We start from the raw sequence: 14,400 nt of genomic DNA, 5'->3' as shown, positions 1-14,400 counted from the left end.
TGTAACAGTTGTCTGCCTAGTTAACATTGGTATGCAGCTGAACCTGAGAATGCAGTCTAGCAATGGCTGGGGTACAGACCAAGAAAGCAGCATCAACTTCAGCCAAAGTGCAGAAGGGATTAGTCGATCCACAGGAACTCATATCAAAAGCACAATCAGAAACTGCCTAACTTCAATGTTGAAGGCCACAGTCTCAGCATGGAGTGATAGTGAATATGAATTATTTCGAGCCAGGAAAAGTGCTCACATTGATAGGCTTGTGACTGCAATTACACCTGGTGACATAGACAGGTTATCATTACTGCAGTCTAAGATGGCACACACACTTCCCTGAATGAGGACGTCCTGGCAAGCTGGCCAATTTAAAATCACATCAACAAGACCTCTGGGTGGCCAGTGTACCAGCTGATCAATCCATTCAGAGGAGGCTGAGCATTGATCTTACTTCTGTCTCCAGTTACCCTTCTCTCTTCAGTGCCATGGTGAGTTGAGTGCAGTACACCCCTACACTATGTAATACCTCTGAAACACAATATTCTCACTTGCCCCTCTGAATGGTCATGGGGCTGATGATACATTTTCAGAAACCCCATGGCCCTGTTCGCTGGTAGCCCTAATGGACAATTGGTAGCATTTGTACCTCCATTGTGGAGTTCCATATTGGCCTCAACATGTCTTCGAATAATCCTTCAGATACAGTTATCATGCCTTTTACTTAACTGAATCCTGCTTTGGAGCTGATGCTAAAACTAATTTGGGTCTGAATGGCAGTGTCAGTCTCAAATATAACGTTGAACGATGACCTCACATAATGACACCAGTCACCCGAATGATGCAATCACAGCCTAACACTGGTGACACCCTGACCAGTCTGAAACCAAACACTGAGACATGATACATGAAGAAATTGAACTCCCCTATCTTTTGTCTACAATGGGCACTGAGTGCCCACCCATGGCCTTGAGGACTGACGTCTTTCTCCAAAGAGTACACATGTCAATAACAACTTCCATTAGATCCAGAAAGCTAAATATTTACTTGTAAAATCGATAGAGAACATAGTGCTGTCTTTTGCCTCCTGTGCCTTAGCCAAAGGCCATGCATCTGCTGCTGAGGTTGATGCTCCCCCTCGGTGTAGTCCACATGTAGCCCCTCATACAGTCAGCTCAATAAGCCAATGACTTAGCTATTAATGCTGAAGTTTACCAAGGAGTGTTCACTACAATTTCCCCAACAAACTTCCAACAGCTCCCATCCCACAACACCACTTCCTCAATGGCAGCTCACTGTTGGGGGATGACTTTTTCTGCTTCTCTCTTGCTGATACTACTGCTGTCTACTTTCTCAGTGTAGCTGCCTCATTGGAATTGATGAGGTGCTGACAGACAGTAGAGTTTGTTGGCAATGTGAAGATTGCATTACTGCAGTAAAATTTCAGCTACCTGCCATTTTAACTATTTCGATTGGACTACCAAATGATTTTCTTCGATCACACTGAACCAAGTAGGCCCTGTAGATTTCAACCCTGAAAGAGGACAGTAGGAACAAATCTACCACAGATCTCTTATAAACATAATGAACAGTAGTAGAGATTGCTAACACAACAATTGCATCCAAAAGTGCCTGGACATTGAACACACTGGAACTTTGTTTTTTTTTTCCCCCCCAGTTCCCCTTCCTCCAAATCCTCAAAGGCACCACTGATACCTTGGGAAGGTTCCCTCCTTAACATTCTTGTGGAATGGACATAAAGTGCAACACTTCCAGTGTGCCTCATACTCACAGAACACGCAAATAAAACACCAACTGATAAGAGGATAGCTGTAAGTCAAAATAAGTTAAGCAACAACGATTAAATAATTCCAAGAGTGGGATTTAAAAGATTGTTGTAGATTGTTGAAGGAAGGCTAAGTGGCATAAGTGTTAAAAATTGTTTTATGTTTGTTAACATAATTAGTCTTGTTTTGAAACCAGCATGAGAACAGTTTACCACTCACAATGGCAGCCGTACAGCTCTCTTTCTCTGACGCATTATTTCTGAATGGTGCAAATTACTAAATCTCTCCTTCTTTGAAAGCTTACCTCCGCAAAGAAGCAATCTGTTCATTTGTCAATCCACCATTTTCTTCTTGTATTATGAGGAATTTCCCCCTCAGCTCAGTCACTTTGACAGGAAAGCTTTTCAGGAAAATGTCTTGAAAACAGAAGACAAGATTATATAAAATCATTCGTTATCCATAATTCATGAAGGCGCAGTTAATTAGAATAGATTTTAGAAAATCTGTTTTTCCAGTCTAATGTCTTTCACATTTAATGATGTGCATTATTTGAGTACACCAGTAATTTTACTTTTAACCCACACAAATCTATTCTAATGTTGTTTACACCCAAGAAAATGCAAAACATTATAATCCATTGTGTTCTTCCTTCCCTGCAGCATTATAAAGCTTCGGGGATTTTAAAACACTTTAATTGTTTGAAATTCATGCTAGGTTTGGAACATGAGAAAGGCCTGTGTTTGAGTCCCACCCATCATAGGGGCATGTCATAACAAGTCTAATAAGGTTGACTAAAAACACAGAGTGTAGATTTCCACTTAAACCTTCCACTTGAATTGTGAGTATTGTGGGCAGCACGGTGGCACTGCTGCCTCACAGCGCCAGAGACCCGGCTTCAAGTCCCGCCTCAGGCGACTGACTGCGTGGAGTTTTCACATTCTCCCCGCGTCTGTGTGGGTTTCCTCCCACAATCCAAAGATGTGCAGGTTAGGTGAATTGGCCATGCTAAATTGCCCATAGTGTTAGGTGAAGGGGTAAATGTAGGGGTATGGGTGGGTTGCAGGTCGGTGTGGACTTGTTACATACCACACTGTAGGTAATCTAATCTAATCTAAAGAAGTTTCTATGAATGACCAACAAGACAGTCAATTGTCAGTATGACATCAGTGCTCTTGGCTCTTACTATGCAATCTAAAGGTACAGGAGATATCAAAAATGACATGCCATGCTGGGAAAAGAAACTGACCAGTTATTTAAAGATCTAAGTGCTTGCATCATAGTGGTGACAAACACAACTTTCAACATACACAATGCCTAAGTGGTATCAGCATCTCCATGGTATCTGTTCTAATTATGCCTCCTTCCACCCAAGAAACATCCATCTTTTTCCTCAAACGAGGAGTTCCTGCCCCCTTCGTCAACAAGGTCTTCAGCCATGTCCAACCCATCTCCCACACTTCTGCCCTGAGCCCTTTCCCTCCCTGCCAAATGCAAGGGTCCCCCAGTCTTCACTTTCTACCTGACCTGCATCCATATCTAAAGGATCATAAGCCATAATGTTTACTAAGTCCAGCAGGATGCCACCATCAGACACATTTCCCTCCCCTCCTTTGTCAACCTTCTGTAGAGGCTGTTCCCTCCAGGACAGCCTGATCCAATATCAACACCCACCCTACACACTTCCCCTCCTGTGCCCATTTACTTGCTTCCTCCTCACGATCCTAGGCCCCAGTCACACTTTCCAAGTGAAACAGCAATTTACCCGCACTTCATTCAATCTAGCCTACTGTACACACTCCTCAAAACTCAGACTGGATGATCAATTTGCAATTGCTTACACCCTCTCTGTAAACATGACCCCAAACTTTCATCTGCCACTTCAGTGCACCAGCATGTTCCCATCCCATGTCAACATTTCTCTCTCAGGCCTGCTGCAGTGCTCCAGTGAGGTTCAACACAAGCTGGAGGAACAGCATTTCATCTTTCACTTATGTAGTTTGCAACTTTCAGGATTCAACATTGACATTCACTATGTCAGCACATGAATTCCCACCCTTCCTCTATGTTTGTTATCTCTCCAGTACACCCCCAAGTCCTGTTCTGTATGTGTTGCTCCTTGCACAGCCAACCCATCTTCAACCCTTGTCATTATTATCCCACCCAGCATTTCTCTCTCTTGTGGCTTATTTTTGTTTGCCCATTCCTTTTTCTTACTGAGGCTCCATGTATTTTATTCCCCCAACCCATCATCAACATAAATATCACTCTTTCTTAGCTATTTCCAGTTCTGATAAAAGGTCACTGGATTTTAAGCATCAACTCTTTTTATCTATCGACAGATGCTGCCAGACCTGTTGTGTTTCTCCAGCATTTTGTGTGTTTGATGCTGTTAGGGGATTTTGGAGCAGTTTGGACCAGTTGGGCCAAATAGTCTTGTGCTGTATCTTTGCTGTAATTCATCATGGTGCCCAGATGAACTTTATGTTATGGTAGAGGATTGAATTACTTATTCTTTAAAAAAAGACATCCACATCCAAATTCCAGAAAAATAATAAGAGCACTGGGGATTCAGAACAACAGGACTAGCAGCAAAGGCCTAGCAAAAGACTGTTCATTATTAACTTCCTAAAAACAAAGGTGAAGAGTACAGGAAAAAAATGGAAATATTTCATACCTCTTCCAGACAAAACAAGTCAGTAATAAAGTAGAAAAAGAGACAAAAGACAGCAATTAGTACCTTCGATGTGAGATTTCCTATTGAGTTAGCTGCATGCACAATGTGTAGTTCACTCCAAAATATTCAAGGAATATCTCTCTAGTGCCTGGGGTTGTTATTTGATGTGTATAATGCTGTACAGAAGGAATTTGCTGATGCCAAAAGCGGAAATACCAGGAAAGTGGGAACACCATCAGTATATGTTCATGTTAATTTACTCCTTCTCTATAACTTTAATTTATACACCATCTCAGCATTTTAAATCCAAACATAAATGGATACTCCAATCAGATTACCAGCAATCCATCTGATTCTTTCTTTCATTCAATACCTACACACACTACCTAGCCCTTAGCTCACTGCTAAGGGCTAAGTAGTGTGTGTAGGTATTGCAATGCCTCGCAGTCCAAGTTTTTTTTTACTATAACTCAACAACTTACATACCCTCATAGCTAAAACCATCACCTTCGTATAATGTTGACTTTATATTGCTGGATCATGCAGTTGCTTTTATGTTGTTCTGTTAATCAAGATTTTGAAAGTCCTGCATCCATATATCAGCACTCAGTGATTATACTTCTAAAATATTGACAGAATTATAGACTGAAAATTTAGGAATTCCTTAAAGGCAGAAACACAAATGTTATGTCCCAAAAATACCGGATCGAAGTGAACTCTCAGAAGGGAAAGGGGATGGAGTGACGTGTAACCTGCTATTCTCCCAATAAGCCAATTAAACTCATTGAAAAGCTTGTTTAGAATTTTGTTAAAGGGGACAGTGGAATATTTAAAGGATGCACACAGACGTTTTCAGTTTCTCAACAGCTGGGTGGATGGACACTGTGGGGAACTAGTCAAAGCTACAGTAGGATATCACTCTGGCCTGGAGATCATCTAAGATGTAAAGGGAGAATAGACAATTGTAAAGGACACACTTGGAACCGAGGAATGAAAGTGTACACACAGCACCTAAGCTTTAAATAATACTGACACCTTGCAAGCATGGCATTACAGAACAGCAGGGGACAAAGCTGCCAAAGATATTTGCCAGAAGAAAGTTTGCAGCTGGAAACATAAGAACATAAGGAATAGGAGTAAGAGTAGGCCATTTAGTCCCTCAGCTCACTCCCCTATTGAGTAAAGATCTTTGTTGATTTGCCTCAGGCCTCAACTTCTCTTTCATGCCACCTCCTCATAGCCTTCAAATCTCCAATATTTCAAAAATTGGTTGACCTCCTCTTTATCTACTTCCGTGATCAAGCCTCCACAACCCTCTGTAGGGTAGAGAATTCCATACATTCCTATATCATAACCCTAAACCTCTGGGAGAAGGAATTCCTTTGCTTCTCAATTTTAAATGAGGGTCCCCTTACTCTGTAATCTTTGCCTCTAATTCAAGATTCCCCAAGTGGAAATATCTTCTCACCATCTACCCTGTCAAACCCACCAAGAATTTTGTATTTTTCAATATTATCACCCCTCCTTTTTCTAAACTCTAATGAATAAAAGCCTAACCTATTTAATGCTTTCTTTTATTGGTCAGAGTATTGATTACAGAAGTTGGGAGATCATTTTGCGGCTGTACAGGACATTGGTGAGGCCACTGTTGGAATATTGCGTGCAATTCTGGTCTCCATCCTATCGGAAGGATATTGCGAAACTCGAAAGCGTTCAGAAGAGATTTACAAGGATGTTGCCAGAGGTGGAGAATTTGAGCAATAGGGAGAGGCTGTGGTTGTTTTCCCTGGAGCGTCAGAGACTGAGGGGTGAACTTATAGAGGTTAAAAAAATCATGAGGGGCATGAATAGGATAAAGAGACAAAGTCTTTTTCCCTGGGGTGGGGGTGATTCAGAACTAGAGGGCACAGGTTGAGGATGAGAGGGGAATGATATAAAAGAGACCTAAGGGGCAACTTTTTCACGCAGAGGGTGGTACATGTATGGAATGAGCTACCAGAGGAAGTGGCAGAGGCTAGCACAATTGCAACATTTAAAAGGTATCTGGATGGGTATATGAATAGGAAGGATTTGGAGGGATATGGGCCAGGTGTTGGCAAGTGGGAAAGATTAGGATGGAATATCTGGTCAGCATGGACAAGTTGGACTGAAGGATTCGTTTCCGTGCTGTGCATCTCTATGACTCCATAAGTCAACTCCACCTATAGTGGGAGGCAATGACTCAGTGGTATTATCACTAGACTGTTAATCCAGAAATTTGGCTAATGTATTGGGGACTTGGATTCAAGAGTCTAACGATGACCATGAATCCATTGCCAATTGTCAACTATACCTGGTTCACTAATGTCCTTCAGGGAGGGATATATGCCAACATTATCCAGTCTGGCTTACACGGGGGTAACACACTAGCTCTGTGATTAGCACTGTTGCCTCACAGCGCCTGGTTCAACTCCCGCCTTGGGTGACAGCCTGTGTGGAGTTTGCACATTCTCCCCATGTTTGTGTGGATTTCCTCTGGGTGCTCCAGTTTCCTCCCACAATCCAAAGCGGTACAGGGTGAGTGAATTGGCCATGCTAAATTACCCATAGTGTTCAGGGATGTGTTGGTTAGGCGCATTAGTCAGGGGTGAATGTAGGGGAATGGGTCTGGGTGGGTTACTCTTCAGAGGGTCAGTGTGGACTTGTTGGGCCAAATGGCCTGTTTCCATACCGTAGGGAATCTAATCTAAATTAATGTGAATCCAGAGCAATGCGCTTGACAGTTAAACAGCCCTCTGGGGGATTATGGAGGGGGAATAAATGCTTGTCTACCCAGAGACACCCTGTGAATAAATAAGAAAAACTATTCTTCCAAGAAATCAACATAGTGAATCTCTTTTGAAATGCTTCCAATGCCAATTTGTCCTTTCTTAAATACTAGGACTGAAACTGCCACTGTCCCCGGAGTGGCCATGCCTTTAATTCCAAGCAATAAAGGACAAAATACTCATTGCCTTCTTAATTACTTGCTCCATCTGACATGCTAACATTTTGTGTTTCATGCATAAGAAAACCCAACTCTCTCTGCATTATTTTGGAGTCTCTCTCTGTTTAAATAATAGTCTGCTGTTTGATCCTTCCTCCATCACACTTTCATGCATTCAAATCCGTCTGCTCAAGTTTTTGCTCATTTCTTGTTCATTTCCAAAATTAGTTGCTGTTCGTATCAGAAATATGCCATTTCATGAGGAAAAATTGCTAAAACAGCTAATCAAGTTTAGACTTGGACATAAAATGAATTTGAAACAGAGTGTGGCATTCTCAATATATAAAAAAATGACTCATTCATCATCGAACATTTCTGCTGAATAGAAAGACACTAATCAGCATCTAATAGAATCTTCTCCATTGAAAATGTATTCCAGCTTACAAAATTTTAAACAATCATAGCTTTTGAATGGATCATTTAATTTTAATGATTTAAAAGTGCTGGAAAATGAATTCAATCTCAAGGTAATAAAATATGATATTGTAATCTTTATTCACTATTCTTCTGCCTTACATGAAGTGTCACAGTCCCTGGTTTAGTTAAGGCAGGTTCATTCTCTGCTACTTATCTTGGGCTCAGTTTGCTGATTACCTGCAGAGAAATGTGTTTCCCTCAATGCTTGTATGCTCTCCATTGGTAAGCATTTGCACTCAGGTGCTAATTTAAGCTGCTTAATCATAATTCGATATAGTCTCATTGCAAATGGAGCTGTTTCTGTGTGTCTGTGCACTGAGCCAATTGTCGTCATACATTGTAATAGTCAGGAGAAAAGCTACAAAGCTCACAATCATAGGTGGATCTCCCATCAAATATGGCAGCAGAGATAAGCCTACAAGAAGACCATAATCAAACATATTCTTTTTTATCCTTCTTGTATTTGTTTGGCACAGCTTTAACAACCTGTTTTTTTGCTCTGTCTAATATAAGTTTATCTTTTCACCAGTTTGCTAAATTTGGTTTGTCAGGGTTAAATTTCCTGTTTCTCCTCTGATGTAGATCAACATATATGGATCAGCAGTCCGTTTCACAACTCAGAATAGAAAATTTTAAAACTGACAGGGAAATCCAACTCCCCATTAAGATTCAGCCTCACTAAGCGCAGTTCACACTCTTAGTAAAAGGTACATTTCACACTGATTATGTGTCTGATGAATAATGGCTTAGACATTCCAATCAGAGTTGCAAACCTTACTCTTGACCTCAATCGCATTACAAAATATCTACCTTTATTAAGATGTCTTCTACGCTGGAGATTCCTGGACATGGGTATCCATTATTAACCTGACCCATAGATCCAACACAAAATAAGATCATTGTTGAAACCATGTGGCCTTTTGTACCACTAAGCAACATATCCTGAAGTCTAAATGCCAAGCTGACAGTTTAGAAGATGCTGAGAAATGATAAGTTTGTAAGATAAATGTGGGGGAGTGTGGTGCTGGAAAAGCACAGCTGGTTAGGCAGCATCTGAGGAGCAGGAGAATCGACATTTCAGGCATAAGGTCTTCATTAGGAATGATGCTTATCGACTAAGGGGGCTGAGAGATAAATGGGAGGGGCTGGGACTGAGGGAAAGTATCTGAGAGTGCAATAGGTAGATGAAGGTGGGGGTGAAGTTGATAGGTCAGAGAGGATGGTGAAATGGATGGGCGGAAAGGAAGATGGGCAGGTAGGACAGGTCAAGAGAGCGGTGCCAAGTTGCAGCAGGTGGTAAGGGTTTGGCAATGGAGGAGACCCAGCACCTGCATATCCTTGGGGGAGTGGGACAGAGTGTTAATGTGTTCAGCCACAAGGGTAGTGGGGTTGCTTTGTGCATCTTCCCCGGAGATGTTCTCTGAAGTATTCCGCAAGTAGGCATCCTGTATCCCCAATGTACAGGAGACCACATCGGGAGCAATGGATACAGTAAATGATGGGCGTGAAAGTACATGTAAATCTCCTATGGATGTGAAAGGCTCCTTTGGCGCCTTGGACGGAGGTGAGGGGGAAAGTGTGGGTGCAGGTTTTGCAATTCTAATGGTGGCAGGTCTCCTCTACATTGGGGAGACCGGACGCCTACTTGCAGAACATTTCAGAGAACCTCTCCGGGACATAAAGCAGCCTGACCACCCTGTGGCCGAACACTTTAAGCCCCCTCTCCCACTCCCCCAAGGACATGCAGGTCCTGGGCCTCTTCGATCTCAAACTCTTACCACCTGGAGGAAGAACGTCTCATCTTCCGCCTTGGAACCCTCCAACCACATGGCATCAATGTGGATTTCACCAGTTTCCTCATTTCCCCTCCCCACCTTATCCCAGATCCAACCTTCCAACTTGGCACCGCACTCTTGACCTGTCCATCTTCCTTCCGACCTATCCACTCCACCTCCTCTCTGACCTATCACCTTCACCCCCACCTTCATCTACCTATTGCATTCTCAGCTACCCTCCCTGCAGCCCCACTGAACCTCCCATTTATCTCTCAGCCCCCTTGGCCCACAAGCATCATTCTCGATGAAGGGCTTATGCCTGAAAGGTAGACTCTCCTGCTCCTCAGGTGCTGCCTGATTTGTGCTGGAAAAGCACAACCACAGTCTCGACTCTGTTCTCCAGCACCTGCCATCCTCAATATAAGGTAAACAATAGAGTTGGCCCAGAGATAGTTGAGGTCTGTAGGTTGTGGCATAGGCAGGGTGTCAGGTTAAGTGGTTGAATGCCTAGGATATGTCAGAGCTGAGCAGTGAGTCAGGGGTTCAGTTTGATAGTTCCCCAAGAGATCGAGATAATTCTTACTCCTCTGAACTTTCCACTGTAATTGTTAAGCTTACAGAACATAGAACATTACAGCGCAGTACAGCCCTTTAGCCCTTGATGTTGCATCATCCTGTGGAACCAATCTGAAGCCTATCTATCCTACACTATTCCATTTTCATCCATATGTTTATACAATAACCATTTAAGTGCCCTTAAAGTTGGCAAGTCTGCTACTGTTGCAGGCAGTGTGTTCCATGCCCCTACTAGAGAAAAGAATCTACTCTGACATCTGTCTTATATCTATCACCCCTCAATTTAAAGCTATGTCCTATCATGCTAGCTGTCACCATCCGAGGAAAAAGAGTCTCACTGCCCACCATATTTAACCCTCTGATTGTCTTACATGTCTCAATTAAGTCACCTCTCAACCTTCCTCTCTCTAACGTCAACAGCCTCAAGTCCTTCAGCCTTTCCTCATAAGACCTTCCCTCCATACCAGGCAACATCGTAGTAAATCACCTCTGAACCTTTGTCAAAGCTTCCACATCCTTCCTAGAGTGACCAGAACAAATACACAATATTCCAAGTGTGGCCACACCAGAGTTTTGTACAGCTGCAGCATGACCTCGTGGCTCCAAAGTTCAATCCCTCTACTAATAAAAGCTAATTCACCGTATGCCTTCTTAACAACCCTATCACCCTGGGTGGTAACTTTCAGGGGTCTACACACATGGACAGAGAGATCTCTCTGCTCATCTACATTACCAAGAATCTTATCATTAGTCCAGTACTCTTTATTCCTGTTGCTCCTTCCAAAGTCAATCACCTCACACTTTTCTGCATTAAACTCCATTTGCCACCTCTCAGCCCAGCTCTGCAGCTTATCTATGTCCCTCTGTAACCCACATCCATTAGCACAATCCACAACTCTACCAACCTTAGTGTCATCCATAAGTTTACTAACCCATCCTTCTATGCGCTCAAATAGGTAATTTATAAAAATGACAAATAGCAGTTGTCCCAAAATAGATCATTGCAGTACACTAGTAACTGAACTCCAGGATGAACATTTCCCATCAACCACCACCCTCTGTCTTCTTTCAGCTAGCCAATTTCTGATCCAAACCGCTAAATCACACTCAATCCCAAGCCTCCGTATTTTGTGCAATAGCCTACCATGGGGAACCTTATCAAACGCCTTACTGAAATCCATATACACCACATCAACTGCTTTACCCTCATCCACCTGTTTGGCCACTATCTCAAAGAACTCAATAAGATTTGTGAGGCACAACCTATCCTTCACAAAACCATATTGACTATCCCTAATCAACTTATTCCTTTCCAGATGATTATAAATCCTATTTTTTATAATACTTTCCAACACTTTAGCCACAACCAAAGTGAGGCTCACTGGTCTATAATTACCAGGGTTGTCTCTACTTCCCTTCTTGAACAAGGGGACAATATTTGCTATCCTCCAGTCTTCTGGCACTGTTCCTGTAGACACGGACAACAAAAAGGTCAAAGCCGAAGGCTCTGCAATCTCCTGACTGACTTCCCAGAGAATCCTCAGATAAATACTGCGCAGGGAACTTATCTATTCTCATACTTTCCGAAATTACTCACACCTCCTCCTTGTGAACCTCAATCCCATCTATTCCAGTAGCCTGTATCTCAGTATTCTCAACAGAATTGTCTTTTTCTAGTGTGAATACTCACAAAAATTATTTATTTAGTGCTTCCCCTATCTCCTTGGACTCCATGCACAATTCCCCACTACTATCCTGGATTGGCCTTAATCTTTCTCTATGTTCTTTTATTCCTGATCTACCTTTAGAAAGCTTCAGAGTTTTCCTTGATCCTATCTGCCAACAATTGCTCATGTTCCCTCCTGACTCTTCTTAGCTCTCTCTTTAGGTCTTTCCTGGCTTACTTGTAACTCTCAAGCCCCCTATCTGAGCCTTTACGTCTCATCCTAACGTTAGTCTTCTTCTTCCTCTTGACAAGAGATTCAACTTCTTTAGTAAACCATGGATCCCTCACTCAACCACTTTTTCCCTGCCTGACAGGTACATACTTACCAAGGATGTAGCTATTCTTTGAATAAGCTCCACATTTCAATTGTGCCCATCCCTTGCTGTTTCCTTTCCCATCCTAAATCTTGCCTAATCACATCTTAATTACCTTTCCCCCCAGCAATAACTCTTGCCCTGCAGTGCATACCTATCCATTTCCACCGCGAAAGTAAACATAACCAAATTATGGTCACTATTACTAAAAAGTGCTCACTTATCTTCAAATCTAATACCTGGCCAGGTTCATTACCCAGTACCAAATCTAACTTGGCCTCGCCACGTTGAATCACATTAATTGAGTCAAAATCCTCAAGTGTTTCTAGCTTTAAACAGGGCTTTTTTGGAAGGCTCCAGATGTAAGGGAATTGCCCATCAGCAGTGTCAATTTCCCAGGAATTCCCTCAAAATCAGGTGCATCATGAACTTCACACAGTCCCACCTTGCAAATCCAGTGAATGATTCTCCAATATCTATCTAGCCATCAGAATACCGCAGACAATATTTCTAACTGTAATTGTACCATAGCTGCTAATAATGCAAGGGCTTACTTTAGTCATACAAAGAAATTCTGAAAACAGAAAGACTTTACTTAGAAATATCAAACTTACTGAAGTTGTGAGCAACCTTTTGATTGAGAAGAATTTGTTGATGGGTTGAAAAGTCATTAGCTGAGTGCACCTGGACCTCTTGCACAGAAAACTGCTCAAGAAGCTTTGGGCAATACAATTGTATCTTTGCCGCATTGCTTTGTCCCCAAATAGATTTTGGAATCTGAAACAAAAAGAGTGAATCGACTCAACACAACAGTAATTACTTCACATAAAATCATTTTGTGTATCCTTCTTCAAGTAAAGATTAAAAAAGGACAAGTAACCATAGTCCCTTGCAGCTGCTCTCTCATTAGAGAAAGATGATTAATGGTAAGTTTAAGGCTAAGGATCACCTTGCCTAAGCCATAGTGAGTTTGAGAAGATGGGGCCTTTATTGTAACCTCAGTCAGTGAGGAACCTAAGCTCCTAGCATCACTCTGCAATGCAGAATAAGTGAGCTAACCAACCACCAAATACAAGAATATATTTTTGAAGAGTACTTTGTGTGTGTATTTATGAAATAAAAGTAAAGCAATATGTCATAAGAAATATTAAAAATTCAAAGTATATCGCACCCAGAGCAGAATTCTGCAAGACAATAATGCATTTGTTTATGAATCATTTTCATGGGTCGTGGGTGTTGGTGGCTGGCCAGCAGTTGATTGCCCTTCCTTAGTTATCCTTGAGAAGGTGGTGACGTGCTGCCTTCTTGAATCTCTACAGTCCATACATTGTTGGGGGATGATCCCCAATGTTGTTCAGGGAGAGAATTCCAGAATTTTGACTCAGTGACACCGAAGAAATGGCAATACATTTCCAAATCAAGTTAGCGAGTGGCTTGGAGGGGGGAAGAGGGCTTACAGTTAGTGGTGTTCCCACATATCTGCTGCCCTTATCCTTCTAGATCTTCAACCTGAAAATCTTAGCAATGGATGAAACACTTACATTTACACCATTTAATTTAGCCAAGCATCTTGAACCTAAAAGAGGCCTAAAAGGAGCACGCGTAATAAATATCAGACTGTACTTCAGATTTGTCTACCCTGATGCCAAAATTGATGTCAAGTTTGTACCAGAATTAGTGACAATATATTGCGAATACGCATCCACTGAGAAAACTATCCAGACTCATTCACCTTACTTCAGAGAAGGAAGTCCTTCATTAATTCAGAACAGTTGTAGCCCCAAAGCAGAAAAAGAGAATTCCTGCAATCAGAACCACTCAGATTTCTGTACCTGCCCATCTCATCATCTCTTTTAAAAATGAAGAAGCTAAAACGCATATGTTTGAATATCTTGAGATCTACTTTGCCACATGTAGAGCTTTAAATGATACCATTAATTAATCAAAAAGGTCATTCTTTGCTTACATAAATCAAAAGAGAATTATTAATAGTCTGTATTCTAGAATGACAGGAATATGGCACACAGACAGAAAACAGCATCTGTGGCATAATTACTTCATCACATTCAGAGTCACAAAGCAATGGATAGTTGCCTGGATGGTACATTTAGTAAA

The 14,400-nt window shown here is 41.9% G+C and overlaps 1 protein-coding gene across 2 annotated transcripts in view; it reads right to left on the bottom strand.

Moving 5' to 3' along the window:
- LOC132822712 (formin-H) overlaps nt 1-14,400 on the bottom strand; it is a 127,634-nt gene that overhangs the window by 60,462 nt on the left and 52,772 nt on the right. For both annotated transcript variants that reach the window (XM_060835983.1, XM_060835984.1), the window contains 2 exons: nt 12,900-13,062; nt 2,083-2,194 (listed from right to left, as the gene is read on the bottom strand). In XM_060835983.1, the coding sequence (XP_060691966.1) occupies nt 2,083-2,194; nt 12,900-13,062 (275 nt within the window). The remainder of the gene's footprint in view (nt 1-2,082; nt 2,195-12,899; nt 13,063-14,400) is intronic.

Source organism: Hemiscyllium ocellatum, chromosome 15 (assembly GCF_020745735.1).
Source record: "Hemiscyllium ocellatum isolate sHemOce1 chromosome 15, sHemOce1.pat.X.cur, whole genome shotgun sequence".
NCBI classification, from domain to species: domain Eukaryota; kingdom Metazoa; phylum Chordata; class Chondrichthyes; order Orectolobiformes; family Hemiscylliidae; genus Hemiscyllium; species Hemiscyllium ocellatum.
Note: the sequence above shows the minus strand (reverse complement) of the source record. Positions and strands in the feature narration are given on the sequence as shown.